The sequence below is a fragment of the Bufo bufo genome, chromosome 6 (genome assembly GCF_905171765.1).
Source record: "Bufo bufo chromosome 6, aBufBuf1.1, whole genome shotgun sequence".
NCBI lineage: Eukaryota > Metazoa > Chordata > Amphibia > Anura > Bufonidae > Bufo > Bufo bufo.
In genome coordinates, this window is record NC_053394.1 from 368,153,635 (window position 1) to 368,172,949 (window position 19,315).

Genomic DNA, 19,315 nt, shown 5'->3' on the forward strand with positions numbered 1-19,315 from the left:
TAATCCTGGTTCGGCCACCATTATATTGAGAACCTGTGGAGCATGAGAGCGGCCGTCAGTACACCTGAAAATGGCATCCTCTGAAATGAAGCGGAAGTTCATGTCATCTCAAAGGCATCATATTAATATGTAACTTGAGCTGGAATTTTTTTATTTTTTATTCTTTTATTAAGTTGTGTTTCTACTTTGTTAATTATCTGTGCCTGCAGCAAATACCAGATTTCTGTTGGAAAAGATACAAATGTCATTATGACCCATTGAATTTTTGTGTTCTTTTCAGCAGAAAGCCATTGCCATTATCAGGCCTTTCTCGGCTAATAACATCCACATTGTAATAGGACTGTGGAGGAGAAAAAAAAATAAAAAATTCCACATACTGACAGTTTAGGAAAAACTGACAAAAATGAAATGGTGCAGATCACTAACCAGCCACACCATTAAAACCTAAAGTGTACTAGGTGGGAAAATGCAAGGTTTTCAGCAATTTATACCACAGTAGATCTTCTGTTGGATTGGACCATATGAGTTTAATGGAAGTAACAAATCAGTTTTTTTTTTCCCCCCCCTGTTCTTCTGACTGATTAGAAGAACGGAAAAAGAAATGTGAACCTAACCTACTTTGGGTAGCTACTAACCAGTGCATGCTGGGAGCACCCCACAAGTCCTGCTGTTTTTGGACATGCTGTGACTCAGTCGTCTAGCCATCATAAATTGGCGTTTGTAAGGCCTCATGCACACGACCGTTGTGTGCATCCGCAGCCGTTGTTCCGTTTTTTTTTGCGGACCCATTGACTTTCAATGGGTCCGTGGAAAAATCGGAAAGTGCACCGTTTGGCTTCCGCGTCCGTGAAAAAAATATGACCTGTCCTATTTTTTTCACGGACCCATTCAAGTCAATGGGTCCGTGAGAAATCACGGATGCACACAAGATATTCATCCGCATCCGTTTTTCCTATCATTTTCAATGCAAACTTGACTTAGTTTTTTTTTTCACTTTTCATGTCCGTGGATCCTCCAAAAATCAAGGAAGACCCACGGATGAAAAAACGGATCACGGACCTACGGACCCTGTTTTTGCGAACCTTAAAAGCCTAAGAGTCGCTCAGATCCTTCTACTTGCCCATTTTTCCTGACTTCACGTGCTGCTTAATATATCCTAACCCCTTGGCATGAGGAAATCAAGTCTCCTTCACTTCAATGGTCAGTGTTATGACTGGTGTATATCTGAGATGGATGCAACCAGTGACATTTTTATGCACTTTTCACATCCGCCCACCGTTCATAGCCAGAAAGAAGTATGAAAAATGTAGCGGTTATCTATCTGGTGCAGAGAGATGTTCAAAAGTGCTCCATTATGACAGCGTGGGATCAGTATCCTTGTATGACAGTGGAGGGAAGCCAAGCTGATCGCCAAACCTACGCGAATTTATAGAACAATTAGGCCTCTTTCAGACGAGCGACTTTTCCGTACGGGAGCAATGCGTGAATTGACCCAGTCATTTCTATGGGTCTGTGTACATGAGCGTTGTTTTTCACGCATCCTCTGCGCTACGTGAAAATCGCAGCATGTTCTATATTCTGCGTTTTCTCACGAAACCCTGGTCCCATAGAAGTAAACGGGGCTTCTGTGAAAAATGCATTGGATCCGGATGCAAAGCGTTTTTCACTGATGGTTGCTTGGAGATTGTTTGTTTTTTTTTTTCTTCACGTGTGTAAAAAACGCATTAAAAACTGATTGCACCCATGTGGGAAAAAAAACAAGCACTGAACGCAATCGCGGACAAAACGGACTGAACTTGCGTGCTAAACCATCAGTTTTTTTCTTGAACAGACACTGAGACACAGAGAATCTGTAATGCTCGCATGAAAGAGGCCTTAAGATGATATACACTATATGGAGAAAAGTATTGGGACGCAGCTCTTAATCAGTGACTTCAGGTGTTTCATGCAGCCCCATTGCCACAGGTGTATAAAATCCAGCCCCTAGCCATGCAATCACCTTTACAGACATTTGTGACCGAATGAGTCGTTCTAAAGCGCTCACTGAATCCCAGTGTGATCCTGTAATAAAATGCCACCAATATCTATCCCTCCTAGATATTTCACCATCACCTGTGAGCGGCGTTATTGTAAAGTTAAAGGAACCACAGCAAATTATGAAGTGGAAACCATGTAAAGTTACATAGCAGTGTCGCCGAGTGTTGAGGTGCATAAAAGTCACCAACGCTCTGCTGACTCCATAACGGCAGAGTCCAAACCTGGCATTAAAATCGGCACAAGGGAATGGGTTTCCATGGCCAAGCAGATGCCTGCAAGCCTGGCATTACTAAGTACAATGCCAAGTGTTGGATGGAGTGGTGTAAAGCACAGCACCACTGAACTCCGGAGCAGTGAAAACATGTGATGTTAAATCATACTTCTCTATCTGGCAGTCTGATGGATGAATCTGGGTTTGATGAATGCCAGGAAAAACGTTACCTGGATTGTGCCAGCTGTTTGGTGGGGAAGGGATGATGCTATAAGGTTGTTTTTCTAGGGTTGGCCTTTACCCCTGAAGGGAAATCTCCATGCGTCAGCAGACCAAGATATTTTGGACAATTGTATGCCTCAAGCTTGGGGAAGGTACTTTTCTGTTCCATAAAGGCATAGTTGGGTGAGTAATGTAGAACATAACTGGCCGCAATGACCACTGACCTCAATCCAATCCAACACCTATAGGATGAACTAGAATGGAGAATGCGAACCAGCTCTCACCCAACCATCCGTGTCTGACCTCAACCCTGACCACTTCTGGATGAATGGGCAAGAATTCACATGTCTCCAAAATCTTGAAGACTAGATGTTTTAGCTGGTGGTGTCTTATCACACTGATGAGTGATAAAAAACCAGAAACAGCTGTCTGCGACTGTGTCTCTTTCCAATTGGAGTAGACTCAGGTTTTGCTTATATCCTTAGTCATGTGCAAGGCCTAATATAAAAAGTCAATCATTGGCTAATAGGACAGCTACCTCAATAGGTGGCACCAGCCACACTTTCCCTGGAGGAGAATTGCTACTTTGCATACCTTACTTCTCAGGGAGCATTGCCTAGCTTGGAAAATGTCTTATGCCAAATCCACAAGTAGAAACTTTATTCCCTCCAGTGATCATAAAAGTAATGGAAATGTGGAAATTAAACAAGCCTGACCTTTCTTTCTCCCCAGAGGAGAATCAGGTCCTGGTGGGTTCAGTCAATATTAATGTGTATAGCCAGATGATACTTTTTTTTGTTTGTACCAGATACAAGAAAAACCTTAGAGGAAAAGATAATGATGACCTATCCTCAGGGGGTCCGAGTCCTGTCACCCCCACCGATCATGTGTTTCAGGGAGCCGCCGTGCTCACTGGAGCTTTGGTTAGAGGTGCAGGCAGCTTTCCAAGCACCGCGCCGTTCATTGTATAGCGGCTTTGCTTGGTATTGGGGCTGAGCTGTAACTAGACCATGTGACTGATGTATGGTGATGTCACTAGCCTAAGAAAAGGTTGTGGTGCTCACGAAGCGCTGGACTCTTCTAACAGCTAATCGGCAGGGGTCCTGGATCTCAGACCCCCGCAGATCTGATATTGATTACTTATCTTAAGCATAGGTCATTAATATCTTTTCCTTGTCCGGCAGATTCTGCAACGAAAATTTGCACTATAGAATACCAATTTTACAAAAGCCCATTCACCCCATGCATTTCACATGGCTCAGACACAACCTCCTCTGGGAATCTGGGCCAACAAAGCCAGAGATTTTATGCAAAGCAATGGTACATAAAGTGCCTTTCCTCTTGCTATTTCAGCTCTGACAAAGGTGATCATCCAGCTTTCTCACAGTGCTGCCTGGCTAGATCAGTTTTGCATTTAGGAGCGAGAACCCTTAGGCCTCATGCACACGAAACTATTTTGTTTCCGTTCAGTTTTTTTGCGGAACCATTCATTTCAATGGGTCCACAAAAAGAAACAGAAGTTACTCCGTGTGCATTCAGTTTCCGTATGTCTGTATTTCCGTTCCGCAAAAAAATAGAACATGTCCTATTATTGTCCGCATTGCGGACAAGGGAAGTACTGTTCTATTAGGGGCCAGCTGTTCAGTAAAATACGGAATGCACACGGACGTCATCCGTGTTTTTTGCAGACCGCAAAATACATACGGTTGTGTGCATGAGGCCTTATTGGAGGTGTAAGGCTATGTACGTAGTAAATTTACTTCAATGTGAAGCCTAATGGTGGCCGTACAGAATGTCCCAGATCTTAACTCGATAGGAGAGGATGACGGTCTTATTTTTCAGCTCTGCGTTGGCTGTCCCCGCAGCTCACACTTCCACAAGGAGCTCAGAAAGACACAATCTAACCACATGGATTTATTCTCCCCTGATGAATCTGCAGCCGGATCACAAAATCGCTTATCTCATCTCCTAGGACATACTGCTCGTCATTTTGCAATTTTGGCTACTCTTCAAAGAATTTTATGGAGCAAATTGGGAAACAAAAACCTTTTTCATCAGCATCTTGAGAAACACTTCCGAAAACAGACCGAGTCCTTCAGACAGTGTGACTCCTCTCTGTCCAGCGCGCCCCCAGAACGTTTTCTAAAACATCCCCTATATTCTCTTTAAACTCAATCCGTCTCCAAACGCCAAGCCGTCCCCTTTGCGTCTGCTAAAACTATAGCTCCTCTTTAACTCCACCAGTCAGCCCACCCCCTCCGCTCCGAGCATTTGGAAGTCATTAGGCATGAAGGAAAACATTCCCTGACTGAAGACAAAGACAGGTGTTGCTTTGAAGCTTGGTCAATTGATATTAAGCTGTGTGTGTAGGGAGGGGAGTAGTGACAGGCACCAATGGAAAGGTGCAGGCCTTTAACGAACTTTCCACATGCACTTGGGGTGTTGGAGCAGTCACAATTAACACAAAAACCAGGGGAGGGTTGTTATGGACGCCGGTGTGTTTTTCCATGCTGCGTCAGAGGAAAGAAAATTGTGTAGTTGTAGAAAGGGGGTGACGCAAAAGATTATGAGGAAAAACACTGAGGGCATTTTATTCCCTGCTGGTTATAAATGCCAAGGATTGTCCCTTTTATCAGCTCTGGCATCTCATGTGTGGCTCAGACGCAACCTCACTGGGGAAGCTGTGCCAACAAAGGACAATTTCAACCCAGGAAAAGCACCAGCCAAGGAAAGCACAGGGTGGAGGAAACGGGGAGTGCAGACAAACTCTAGGTAAAAAGGACCTTTTCAGCTCGGGTTCCTTGTTGTCGGAGGATGAGTAATTAGCAAAGTCAATATGGTGAAGTGGAAAGAGATCAGAGCCAAGGAGCTGACTTCAAAGGCCTTTGGACATATTAAGTAGTCTCCTGCATCGTTAGCACAAGGCCATGTTGTGCTGTTGGAGGCATCATTTTGGATCATTATCCGAGGCAGTTAGAAAACAGCTTCTTCCAAAAGGGACATGTTCATCCATTAAACATTATTTTTTCCACTTAGAGAACATTACCATCAATCTACAGGAGACTCGTCACGCTTTACTCAATGTTAAACTTGCCGGATTCACGCTGCGTGTTAGGTTAAGGTTGTGTGGAACATAGAAATAAGGGAAAAAGGCGCAGCAAGAAAGAAAAAAAAAAAAGACGTTTTAATGGAATCAGTTTAATGATGCAAACAACTTTTCCTGTGCGTAGCTAGCTACTTGAGCACCACTGAAGTAATGTGTGAAACGCGTGGGGTTTCAATTCACATCAGTAGAAGTTCAACTTACAAAGTTCTATCATCAATCAATCCAAAATCCAGAAAGAACACCACATAACTGGTAACCAGACATCTTAGTGCCTCCAACAGGCTCCCTTAAAGAGGAACATCTCTCACTTCTTTCCTAAGGAAACAAGAAGCGTCAGTGATTAGCACATGGACGTGTGTAGAGGCTGGCTCAGCCACGTGCGCTCATTACCTGGTAGCTTCAGCCACTTGGGTACTTTGCCCTCATCCTTTTGAACTTGCTGATGAGAATCAGGGATCCCACACTGCTCCTCATAATTCTCTGGTGCTCTGTGCGCTGCGCTGACCTCCGGATGCTCCTCCATCACAGGTGCTGCAGACACAGCCGGGACACGTGGCATGGCCCTGCGGGAGGTAGAATCTCTGAGCACATGTGGTCAGCAGCACGTCGTGCTTTACTATTTTAATTTAGGGCCTCTGTTACCTGGCGACTATGAGATCTGCTTGGGAAGGAGACGTTGGTTTATTCACCAAGGCATGCCGCAGGAAATGTTCTGTAGAAATGGGGAGGAAAGTGCGTACAGGTTAAAATATACTGTTATTTATGGGCAGCGCCATCTTGTGATGTGAATTTATATGGAGCGTTAGATTCTTAGGAGTCGGTGACAATTCACATCTTACTGGGTCCCTGTAGACTCCTCACTTGCCCCGACATACTATTTAACCCCTTCACTGCGGGGACAATTTTCATACTTTTGACATAAATAAAACTTGAGTTATAAAATAAAAAATCATATTATACCCGCGTACCCATACAACCATCGGCCACAGCATTAAAACCACTGATAGGTGCACTGAAGTTCACCGATATCTCGTGACATTGGCTCCTGTCATGGGGTGGGATATATGAGTGAACATTCACTTATTGAAATCGATGCACTGGTAGCTGGAACAATGGCCAGGGTCAAATTGTGATGTCAGAGCATATCCGAAACGGTAGATCTTATAGGTTGTTCCACAGCAGTGGTTAGTACCTGCCTTAGGTAGTCCAAGTGGTGAACCAGAGCCTTGAGAACCGAAGGTTACTGATGCACGTGGAGAGAGTCAGGAACACGGCCTCTAAATTCCTTACATCTCAATCCGATTAAGTCCAAACCACGGAGGCCGTACCCGACAACTTACAATACTGCCAGTATCGTGATGCCAGATAACGCAAAACACCTTCATAGTTTTTGTAGGGTCTGTGCATTGATGGGTAAGTTATTTTAGCAACAGGAGGGGGTCTACACAATATTAGGCCTATGGTTTTAATGTTATAATTGATCGATGTACATTTTCTAAAAGTGGACACCTGGCACACTAAAATGAGCCGCAGACACAAATGAGGAGGACTTTGTAATCAAGACTATCTGTAAAGTTGCTTCACTTTAGTCGCATAGGAACTACTAAGACTAAATACACTTACAGGAATTTTCCAAAGTTAGCCATTTATGGCATATTAATAGGATATGCCAAAAATGTCTGATAAATGTAGGTCCTATCTATCTCCAGAACAGGGGTACTCGCCTTGCCTGGTGATGTGTCCGGTGATTGCAATTTCTCAGCCAAGAATGAATGGATAGGTGGCCATGCATGTCCGTGGCTCTCGAAAACAGCCGAGCACACGAATTCCCATAGAAGTTAACGGAGAGAACCAGGCTCATGTGCAGCCACCTATCAATTCATGCTTGGCCTAGATGTGGCAGGAGGGAGGTGTGTGATCCCCATTTTGGAGATAAACATGGGTCCCACTGCTGGGACCAGCACCTATCAGACATTCACAGCATATCCTGCAGATATACCATAAATGTCTAAGAATGGAAATTCTCATTTAGGCATCCATTAGAAGTAAGCAATGCCCTGCCTGGCCATCTATGGTCTTGCACATTCCTCCTGTATTCTCATTTAGGCCTCATGCACACGACCGTTGTTTGAGTCCGCATTCGAGCCGCCCTTTTGGCGGCTCGGATGTGGACCCATTCACTTCAATGGGGCCGCAAAAGATGCGGACAGCATTCCCTATGCTGTCCTCATCCGTGGCTCCGTTCCGCGGCCCCGTTAAAAAAATATAACATGTCCTATTCTTGTCCGCGCTTTGCGGTCAAGAATTTACATTGCCAGTGCCCGTTCCGTAAATTGCGGAAGGCAACATGGGCGGCTTCCGTTTTTTGCCGATCCACGGACCGCAAAAAACGGCATGGCCGTGTGCATGAGGCCTTAGGTTGTATTCAGCCACAATGTCAGCTGTCCTGCAGATACATATGCCCAAACTGAAGTAGGCCAGCAGGTACACCCCCTGAATGATGAGGAGCATGGCCCTTTTGCTCTAGAGATCATGTAAACTTTCATACTAAGCTGCTGTGCATGTGGCCCCATGACTGCACTCACCAATCAGCGGAGGGGGCCCTGATCATTAGCAAACAACGCACACCAAACTGGATCCTGATGGTCATCTAGCAGGTACAGTGGCTCCCTGGCTTGTTATTTCAGTGAGGACACCCTCTATGGCCATCTTCCTTCATCTATAGGTACCTTGCAGTCAAAAGAGAGTACTAATTGCAGGAAATATCCTGTACCATCTTATGGGAGGCAGCTATCTGTATATATTGTGCACTCCAGTCTACCTTCCCAGGGCTTCTAATCAGAGTATCGCATAGCTGGAGGCTACGTTGCCCTGAATTTTATAGGCCAAAAGCCCAGGAGTTGGAAGGCTGATGGTGTAGGTCCCGTCAACTGGAAGCCACCTAGCCGCTGGTGGATGGGCCCGACACAGTTTTGATCAAAAAATGTGCACAGAGAGCTTCTAACCTTTATACCTTAAGTATAGCAGTGATGCAATTTACATTTATTCATGGTTTCAGGAGGCGATTTTGGGTAAGCAGTGACTCGTTCACTCGTGTGTGTTACACTAGATGAGATAGCTGCAGTGTTAAGATGTGAGGAGGAGGTCATCATCCCACAGCATAGCAGTCTTGTGGGATGGAGTCCTCTGATTACGTTACTGAGGACATGTCTTGTGACAGTAAGGGGTGCACTACCACAACCCCTGCATCATGATGGCTAAGACTGATATTCCGTCAGACCTTACCTCTTTGTTCCGTTGAGCCAAAATGTATGACAGCGGCAGGAAAAAGCTGGGCCTGGGGTGCAGAAGACAAAAGAACTTACACCAGTATATACATAAAATACAGTATGTAACCTGCAAATCTAATACATCGAAATATACAGAAAAAGACATCCTGCCATGTTATACAGCCGTAGGCAAGCACACTCCGTGGGTCATCATCAGGATTAATATCCAGTTTGCCCACTGAATCAGGTGAGACCCTGAACTGGTTAAACTGGAGCAACTCATTGGGGCTTTATGTGGTTGCAGCCCCCAAATTACTCATACATATGTGCAAAGTGTAAGAATAACATATGATAAGATGAAGCATCACCCAATCAGAAGGAAAATCTTGACCCCACTAGGCGACGGATCTATAGACGTGGATCCGATACAGAACACGACTATGAAGCCATGATCTTCATATGTAAGTGTGTGGAGGGAGATCAAGTATATGAGGGAAACCCTCCCAGTCAATGATGCTGCTGGATTCCTACAAGACTATGTTTTTGCTTAGTAGTGCTTCAAGACAATTTCCAGGTGTTTTTTGCTCCCTTTGGGTTTTTAACAAATCACAGCATGCATTGGGTATGTTTTTTTTTTTTTCAAGCATTTAAAAAAAAAAAAAGTAAAATGTGTGGATAAAAAAAGCCACCTCAAAAAATCTTGTATAAAATGCATAAATTTAATTTCATTTTTCCTTGCAGCAGCGGTGTAGTGTAATTACAAGTACTTACTCCACTCAGGTGAATGAAGCAAGTACTTGTAATTACACTGCGTTTCCGAGACGACCGGCAGTGTAATTAAGAAGAAGAAGCAGCGCACGCATGGAGCGTCGCTTACCCTACAAACAGCTGATCGGTGGGGTCACAGGTGTCGGACCTCCGCCGATCTGATTGTGATGACCTAAGGATAGGTCATTAATATATATGGCCTGCACAAACCCTTTAATGAAATTAGATTTATGAATTTTTTTTACAAGGTTTATTGAGGTGGCTTTTTTTATTTATTTTTTTGCCACACATTTTAATTATTTTTTCAGTTTTTTTTTCTGTAGATAAGTCTATGGTAAAACACCTGAAAAAAAGCCACATTCAACACATGCTGTGATTGTTAAAAAATGCCCAGGGCGCAAAAAACGCCTGGAAACTGTCTCTGATATTGATGACCTATCCTGAGGATAATTCATTAATATAAACCGCCATATCTGTTTTGCGGTCCACAAACCACGGATCTGCAAAATCTGGATACCGTCCATGTGCGTACCTGATTTTCCTCTCTCCCTTCATTAGAACTGGCTATTTTTGTCTGCAAAATGAAGAACAGGACATGCAGGGTGGCCGCATGGATGTGGACAGCACTAGGGTTGTCAGGATACCAAAATTTTAATTCGATTTCGATACCATAAAAAAGTATACTCGATACCATGCGAAAAAAATAAAACCCCCAAAAAGCTGCGTGCATTCAGAATTTTATGGAATGTCCGGCCCATAATCGAAAAGTCCAATCCTATTTTTGGGGGGAACAAGGTGACAAAAAAAATGGCGTATCACGCAGTTTTTGATTTTTTTTGTTAAGGTGTTCACCGCATAGATTTATTTTTTTACATTTTAATAGTTTGGACTTTTCAGACATCCTCACACTCTCCCTGCTGCCCTGGGCATAGTACACACAGCAGCAGAGAGATTACCATGGCAGCCAGGGCTTCAGTAGCGTCCTGGCTGCCATGGTAACCGATCGGAGCACCGATCAGAACTGCCACTGCACCACGAATGAAGAGGGCGGAGGGGACCCCTGTGGCCACTGCGCCACCAATGAAGACTATTAACGTTTAATACAGATACAGGAGGCGGGTGCCGGCAGCAGAATCGCATAGCGGGCACCCGACCTCTATAACAGGGAGCTGTGATCAGAGACAGTTAACCACTCAGGTACAGCACAGGGGGGAGGGAGAGACTGCTTCCTTCTCCCCTGTGCTGCAGTTTTAGCATCTACTTGTATTTCATGAAATAATAATTTTAGTGGAACTTTACCTATACCTCTGCATTGTACAATTCTTCTTTTATTCCTACTGGAAATAAAATGTTAACTGAGCGCTACCGATCCCCTTGTCACAGGGGTGTGTCCCTATGCAGTCTGGCACAAGATCTCTGCTTGCAGTCAGTCAATAGAAGCCTTTACTGTTTTCTCCTAGGGGGACAAAAATCTGTCTAGGTCATGTGACGGGGACACACATGCACAGCTCAATTATCAGAGCAGTCATCTCCGGCCGTGCTCCCACGTGTCATCACATGACCAGCACCAGACTTTCCACAGAAGGTGAAAAATAAAGGTTGAATCCTATTCGTGGATGGGCAACCTGCAGCACTCCATCAGTTGTGAAACTACAACTCCCAACATGCATACTTGCTCTGCTCTTCTCGGAACGCTCATAAAAATAAATGGAGCATGCTCGGAATTGTAGTTTCACAACAGCTGGAGTGGTGCAGGTTGCCCACCCTTGCGTAATGTCAGCAAGCAGAGTTCTTAACGACCGTGAGGAAATATAGAAAATGGATTGGAAAATCTTTTTATTATCCCCAAAATAACATGTACTCGCTGAGGAAGGGCATAAAACATATGCAAAGGTGAAAGTACATAAATGCAAGTAAATGAGAGAGAAAAAAAGATGTAAGAAAAAATATAGTCAGTGGAGCCCCGTGTTATGAATAGAGATGGCCTTGCGGTTCGCCCTGCGGTCGTCTTGCGGGGAACTTTGCTCGTTCATCGGCGAACATATGGCGATGTCCGCTGGCGCCATATTCTTTTGCATTGTGCCTAACTTTGACCCATGACACATCCATCAGGTAGGACAGGACAGCCAATTGGGACCTTTCTGCACATGGACATACCCCCTACCTTATAAATAAACCCGATCTAGCCGCCATTTTACATTCAGTGTTTTGCCAGTGTAGGGAGAGGTTGCTGTGTGGAGCAGGGACAGACTGTTAGGGACACCAAACGCTAGCTAATATGGCCAACAAAAAGTCCTTTTAAAGGACTGGTATAGGTGTGCTATTGATTGGTATGACATACAGAGGGGTGTGATATACTTATAATAAACTTTCTAACATAGAAAGTATATTATAGTGCATTTGTATTGTGCAGAAGTTGTGTGCGGTTCTGCTGAGATACTGCAGCTAGATAGACGGACAAACGCTATTGGAATAATGAATTGCAACTGGTGTGATATACCTGTTGCCCCCCCAAAAAAAAAATGATTGAGGCAGGGGTGTAATATACCTATAATATACCTTCTAACATAGAATGTATATTATAGTGCATTTGTATTGTGCAGCAGTTGTGTGCGGTTCTGCTGAGATATCGTGCACCGTGCACCAGGCCGAAGCCTAAGTTGGAAGTTGGAGAAGGTGCGTGCGATTACGTCGAAGGACGCACCAGAGTTGGTTGAGTGGCTCACTCAGCCTTCCGCTTCTGCACCCTCCTCATTCTCTTTTGGACACCCTGCGATTTTGCAAGTTCTCCCACTTAGAAATCATAGAGGGGTCTGAAATTCACATTGTAGGTGCATTCCCACTCTAAGAGACAAAATAAAAAAATAAAAAACAGGAAATCCCATTGTATGATTTTTAAAGAATTTATTTGTCTTGCACTGCCGAACATAAGTATTTGAACACCTGAGAAAATCAGTGTTAATATTTGGTACAGAAGCCTTTGTTTGCAATTACAGAGGTCAAACGTTTCCTGTAGTTTTTAACCAGGTTTGCACACACTGCAACAGGGATTTTGGCCCACTCCTCCACACAGATCTCCTCTAGATCTGTCAGGTTACGGGGCTGTCGCTGAGCAACACAGAGTTTCAGCTCCCTCCAAAGATGTTCTATTGGATTTAGGTCTGGAGACTGGCTAGGCCACTCCAGAACCTTGATATGCTTCTTATGGAGCCACTCCTTGGTTATCCTGGCTGTGTGCTTTGGGTCATTGTCATGTTGGAAGACCCAGCCACGACCCATCTTCAATGCTCTGAATGAGGGAAGGAGGTTGTTGCTCAAAATCTCACAATAAATGGCCCTCTCCTTAATACAGTGCAGTCGTCATGTCCCCTTCGCAGAGAAGCACACCCAAAGCATGATGTTACCACCCTCATGCTTCACAGTAGGGATGGTGTTCTTGGGATGCAACTCATCCTTTTTCCTCCAAACATGACGAGTGAAGTTTAGACCAAAAAGTTCTACTTTGGTCTCACCTGACCACATGACTTTCTCCCATGCCTCCACTGGATCATCCAGATGGTCATTGGCAAACTTCAGACGGGCCTGGACATGTGATGACTTGAGCAGGGGAACCTTCCGTGCAATGCATGATTTGAAACCATGACGGCATAGTGTTCTACCGATAGTGACCTTTGAAACTGTGGTCCCAGCTCTCTTCATGTCATTGACCAGCTCTTTCCATGTAGTTCTGGGCTAATTCCTCACCTTTCTTATCATTAGTGATACCCCACGAGGTGAGATCTTGCAAGGAGCCCCAGTCCGAGGGAGACTGACCGTAGTCTTTAGCCTCTTCCATTTTCTAACAATTGCTCCAACAGTTGATCTATTTTCACCAAGCTGCTTGGCAATTGCCCCGTAGCCCTTTCCAGCCTTGTGGAGGTCCACAATTTTGTCTCTGGCGTCTTTTGACAGTTCTTTGGTGTTGCCCCTGGTAGTAGTTGGCGTCTGACTGACTGTGGGGTGGACAGGTGTCTTTAAAAGAGCTCAGACAGGTGCTACTAAGTTAGATTAATGAGTGGAGTAGAGGTGGACTTTTTAAAGGCACAGTAACTGGTCTTTGAGAGCCAGAATTCTTGCTGTTTCTCAGGTGTTCAAATAATGTCCAGCAGTGCAAGACAAATACATTCTTTAAAAATCATATAATGTGATTTCCTGAAATTATTTTTTTATTCTGTCTCTCAGAGTGGGAATGCACCTACAATGTAAATTTTAGACCCCTCCATGATTTCTAAGTGGGAGAACTTGCAAAATCTCAGGGTGTTCAAATACTTCTGTTCCTCACTGTACCTCCAGCCACATAATCACTTGATCTTTTCTGTCCGGTGAATGCCTAATGTTTGGGGCCTGTACTCCACTGGCCTGCAGTAAAATTGTTATCCAATGACCGCCTAATGTACCTCCAGTCACATAATCACTTGTTCTTTTCTGTCCGGTAAATGCCTAATTGTTGGGGCCTCAGAGGAATTCAACACCTGTGACGACCACGTGTTATCGAATTTCACCTATTATCATGAGGGGGGATTTCGTTAGCCATGTTTTTAATCCAATTTTATATTTTTAGTTCTTTTAAACATATGTATTTGACATGTATTTGTACTGGCCTGCAGTAAAATTGTTATTCAGTGACCGCATAATGTACCTCCAGCCACATAATTACAATTTCTTTTGTCAGGTGAATGCCTAATTTTTAGGGCTCATACTCCCCGTGGCCTAAAATAAAATGTTTCTAGGCTCCAGCAGGGCACATTTTTGAGAATTTCCCTTTAAGACGCATAAAAATGGCCCATGATTAAAATACTAATTTTTTGTGGGAATTTTTGTCATTGATCCCCCTCTAGTATGTAATTGTCCATGTTGTGGGACTATTTGCGCATTTCTAGTAAGTATTTGGTGGCTGCAAATATGACCTGAAGGTTTTTCAAGTTCATCTGCCATTAAAGTGAATGGGGCCCTCCGCGATCTTGCGGTTTGCGAACATTTGATCGCGTTTGCGCGATCGCGAATCGTCCCGGCCGATGTTCATGCATCACTAGTTATGAAGCCAGTCACAAGAATGACATATACAGTCCATGCCGATGCCATATCTGCTCCTGAAATACTCTGTGCATACACAGCGACAGAAAGTGACCAGAAAAAAACCTACTGAAAGTGGAACTGAACAGACAGTGTAATGAAGGCCTTTGAAGTGAAATGTGGGTCATGTTTATTGCCACATGCAGGTCGACAGTAAAATTCTCCTTACAGGTGAAGCTTTTCTCAAGTCAAGTCAAGTCAATGTGCACCTGAAACAAAGGCTGGGAAGTTGGACATTTCCACTGACCGGACCATAAGGCTAGTGTCACGGCAAGTGGGGATAAGAGGAAAACCAAGAAAACAAACAGCAACAGGTAAACAGACTAGGCCCCAAAGCTAGGGAGGAGGGAATGGTAACATCCTAACAACCCCTGAGCCTCTCCCTGACTGCTGACAGTATGAGCAAGGCCTGATGCTGAACGAACTCATAAGCTGGAACCTACGCCCTGCTGACACTGTAGCAAACCCTAACTTAGGGAGAGGGGAATGAGACAGCCGGTACCTTCCACCGTGAAGGGACCAGCATCTCCCTGAGACCTAGCAGCAACACACACACAAAGGAGAAAACAGGAGGACTTAGCTTGAGACAAGCGGGAAGTAGAGGATCCACAAACAACCAGTATAGAACTCCAGAAGGAAAATATCAACCACAAAGTCAGCAGTAAGAGGCAGACTTAAATAGAGCCTCTTAAAGGGGTTGTCCGGGATTGGGGACATTGTTCTAAGTGTACAACAGTGACACAAATATTACGCACATGCCTGTCGTACCTTTACCACACATGTCTGATGCCCCGTTTTCATATCGCAAATTCTCAGCCGGAAGTGCCTATTTTCTCATAGACAGTGGCGTACCGGGTCCCTTGCTGCAGAGCGAAGCCTCTTCTTCTGCTTCGCAGGGAGCCCGGTGACGTCACCAACAGCCTCAGTAATTATTCAGATCGCAGGGAGGGGCGGTAACTAGGCTGGAAGACCTTGCGCTAAGCCATGCCCCCTCTGGCCCGGTGACTCACCATCAGCCTCAGTAATTATGCAGATCGCAGGGAGGGGCTGTGACTTGGCTGGAAGACATTGTGCTAAGCCACGCCCCTCCGGTGACGTCACCGGGCATGGCATTTTCTGATGAATGAAGGAGGCAGAATATTAATGAGGAGGCGGAGTTACGGCAGAGATGATAGTCAGCTGTAACCACGTGATGCGGCGCTGCACTGGGATCCACAGGGCAGTGCGGCAGGAAGTTAGGCAAAGATAAACCTAGATGTAAACAATGCGTGGGGGACCGTCGGAGCCCTGTAGAAGTGGTGAAAATACATTAAAACATATTGGGGAAACTTTAATCAGCCCTTAATAGTGAGTACTCTTTAAAAAAAAATATATACACTCACCTAAAGAATTATTAGGAACACCTGTTCTATTTCTCATTAATGCAATTATCTAGTCAACCAATCACAGGGCAGTTGCTTCAATGCATTTAGGGGTGTGGTCCTGGTCAAGACAATCTCCTGAACTCCAAACTGAATGTCAGAATGGGAAAGAAAGGTGATTTAAGCAATTTTGAGCGTGGCATGGTTGTTGGTGCCAGACGGGCCGGTCTGAGTATTTCACAATCTGCTCAGTTACTGGGATTTTCACGCACAACCATTTCTAGGGTTTACAAAGAATGGTGTGAAAAGGGAAAAACATCCAGTATGCGGCAGTCCTGTGGGCAAAAATGCCTTGTGGATGCTAGAGGTCAGAGGAGAATGGGCCGACTGATTCAAGCTGATAGAAGAGCAACGTTGACTGAAATAACCACTCGTTACAACCGAGGTATGAAGCAAAGCATTTGTGAAGCCACAACACGCACAACCTTGAGGCGGATGGGCTACAACAGCAGAAGACCCCACCGGGTACCACTCATCTCCACTACAAATAGGAAAAAGAGGCTACAATTTGCACGAGCTCACCAAAATTGGACTGTTGAAGACTGGAAAAATGTTGCCTGGTCTGATGAGTCTCGATTTCTGTTGAGACATTCAAATGGTAGAGTCCGAATTTGGCGTAAACAGAATGAGAACATGTATCCATCCTCTGATGGCTACTTCCAGCAGGATAATGCACCACGTCACAAAGCTCGAATCATTTCAAATTGGTTTCTTGAACATGACAATGAGTTCACTGTACTAAAATGGCCCCCACAGTCACCAGATCTCAACCCAATAGAGCATCTTTGGGATGTGGTGGAACGGGAGCTTCGTGCCCTGGATGTGCATCCCTCAAATCTCCATCAACTGCAAGATGCTATCCTATCAATATGGGCCTACATTTCTAAAGAATGCTATCAGCACCTTGTGGAATCAATGCCACGTAGAATTAAGGCAGTTCTGAAGGCAAAAGGGGGTCCAACACCGTATTAGTATGGTGTTCCTAATAATTCTTTAGGTGAGTGTATATTTGATCCTGGACAACCCTTTTAAACAGCTAACGAGCAGAAACTGTAGAGAGGTGGGATCCAGCCCACAACAACAAACAGAAAGGAAACACAAAAAGACCTGTCAGATAGACTCACGTGCTGCAAGTCTATCCGATCTTCTCAGATCTCTCAGAGGGCATGCAGTGACAGCTAGGGCTGCACGGCAAAATATGTTGCCCGACTTCTTGTCACAGTAAAGTCGCGCAACATTTTTTGATAATAACAGTCACAAAAAATCCATCTAAGCAGCATACCACATGTCGCAGTGCGCCACCATTGACTATCCTTGCAAAAAATGTGCGCGACATTGGTGCAACACATGTCGCGATGTAGTTGTAGTCTTTTTGTAACGCGACACATGCCGACGTGTAGCCCTAGCCTAAAGAATCAGTCCGATCTTATAAAGCCCAGGCACACTGCTAGGATATGATCGGCGGGGATCTGAGCTCAGGGACCCCCACAGTCCTGAGAAGAAGGGGCTGCAGTGCTGGTTAAGCATCAAGCCCCCCTCACCGTTTTTCCCAAAGGAAGCATAGCTTCCTGACAATCATATCCTAGTGATATTCCAGCACTTTGTAAGATGGCAATACCACTTGAAAGAGAAACTCCGGCAGGGGCATACAGGCAGTACTCTATCCAGCACTTGGCCCTGGGTGCCATCTTTACATGAGAATAACCCTTTAGGCCTCTTTCACACGGGCGTTGCGGGAAAAGGTGCGGGTGCGTTGCGGGAACACCCGCGATTTTTCCGCGCGAGTGCAAAACATTGTAATGCGTTTTGCACTCGCGTGAGAAAAATCACGCATGTTTGGTACCCAAACCCGAACTTCTTCACAGAAGTTCGGGCTTGGGTTAGGTGTTGTGTAGATTTTATTATTTTCCCTTATAACATGGTTATAAGGGAAAATAATAGCATTCTTAATACAGAATGCTTAGTAGGTGATCAATTGAGGGTTAAAAAAAAATAAAAAAAATTCACTCACCTTCTCCTCTTGTTCGCGTAGTTCCCGGTCTCTTCTTTACTTCTCAAAAGATGAACTATCGGCTAGGACCTGTGGTGACGTCAGATCACATGCTCCAATCACATGGTTCATCACCACTTAGGCCTCTTTCACACGAACGATACGGATTAGGTCCGTTCAGTGAAACTCGCACCATTTTGCAAGCAAGTTCAATCAGTTTTGTCTGCGATTGCGTTCAGTTTTTTCCGCGTGGGTGCAATACGTTTTGATGTGTTTTTCACACGCGTGATAAAAAACTGAAGGTTCACAAACAATATCTCTTAGCGACCATCAGTGAAAAATGCATTGCATCCGCGCCTGCAATCCTTTTTTCCACTGAAGCCCCATTCACTTCTGTGGGGCCAGGGCTCCCGTGAAAAACGCAGAATATAGAACATGCTGCGTTTTTCACGCAACACAAAACTGATGCGTGAAAAAAACCGCTCATGTACACAGACCCATGGAAATGAATGGGTCAGGATTCAGTGCGGGTGCAATGTGTTCACGTCATGCATTGCACCCGTGTGGAAAACTCGCTCGTGTGAAAGGGGCCTTAAAAGTGCCTCACAGCTATCCCTTCCAGTCCCCCCTTCCCCTCTCTTCTTTTCTCATACAGAGTCACACTCAACTTGGCTGAGAGTGCATGTGGTCTCAAAATGGGGAGAGCGGAATAAGCAACCGCCAGACACCTTAAGGGCTTCTCTCCCTTAAGGCCCCTTTCACACGAGCGAGTTTTCCCGCGCGGGTGCAATGCGTGACGTGAACGCATAGCACCCGCACTGAATCTTGACCCATTCATTTCAATGGGTCTGTGTACATGAGCGTTGTTTTTCACGCATCAGTTCTGCGTTGCGTAAAAACCGCAGCATGTTCTATATTCAGCGTTTTTCACGCAGCCCTGGCCCCATAGAAGTGAATGGGGCTGTGTAAAAACACATTGCATCCGCAAGCAAGTGCGGGTGCGATGCGTTTTTCACTGATGGTTGCTAAGGCTACTTTCACACTAGCGTTCTGCTGTCCGCTCGTGAGCTCCGTTTGAAGGGGCTCACGAGCGGAGCAGAACGCTTCCGTCCAGCCCTGATGCAGTCTGAATGGATGCGGATCCGCTCAGACTGCATCAGTCTGGCGGCGTTCAGCCTC

The 19,315-nt window shown here is 45.0% G+C and overlaps 1 protein-coding gene across 1 annotated transcript in view; it reads right to left on the reverse strand.

Annotated features, from left to right (window-relative positions):
* Positions 1–5,654: 5,654 nt before the first annotated feature.
* ASPSCR1 (ASPSCR1 tether for SLC2A4, UBX domain containing) overlaps positions 5,655–19,315 on the reverse strand; it is a 68,724-nt gene continuing 55,063 nt past the window's right edge. The window contains exons 13-16 of the mRNA XM_040435558.1: positions 8,862–8,913; positions 6,219–6,288; positions 5,967–6,139; positions 5,655–5,891 (exon numbers count right to left, since the gene is read on the reverse strand). Coding sequence (XP_040291492.1) covers positions 5,881–5,891; positions 5,967–6,139; positions 6,219–6,288; positions 8,862–8,913 — 306 coding nt within the window. The 3' untranslated portion in view covers positions 5,655–5,880. The remainder of the gene's footprint in view (positions 5,892–5,966; positions 6,140–6,218; positions 6,289–8,861; positions 8,914–19,315) is intronic.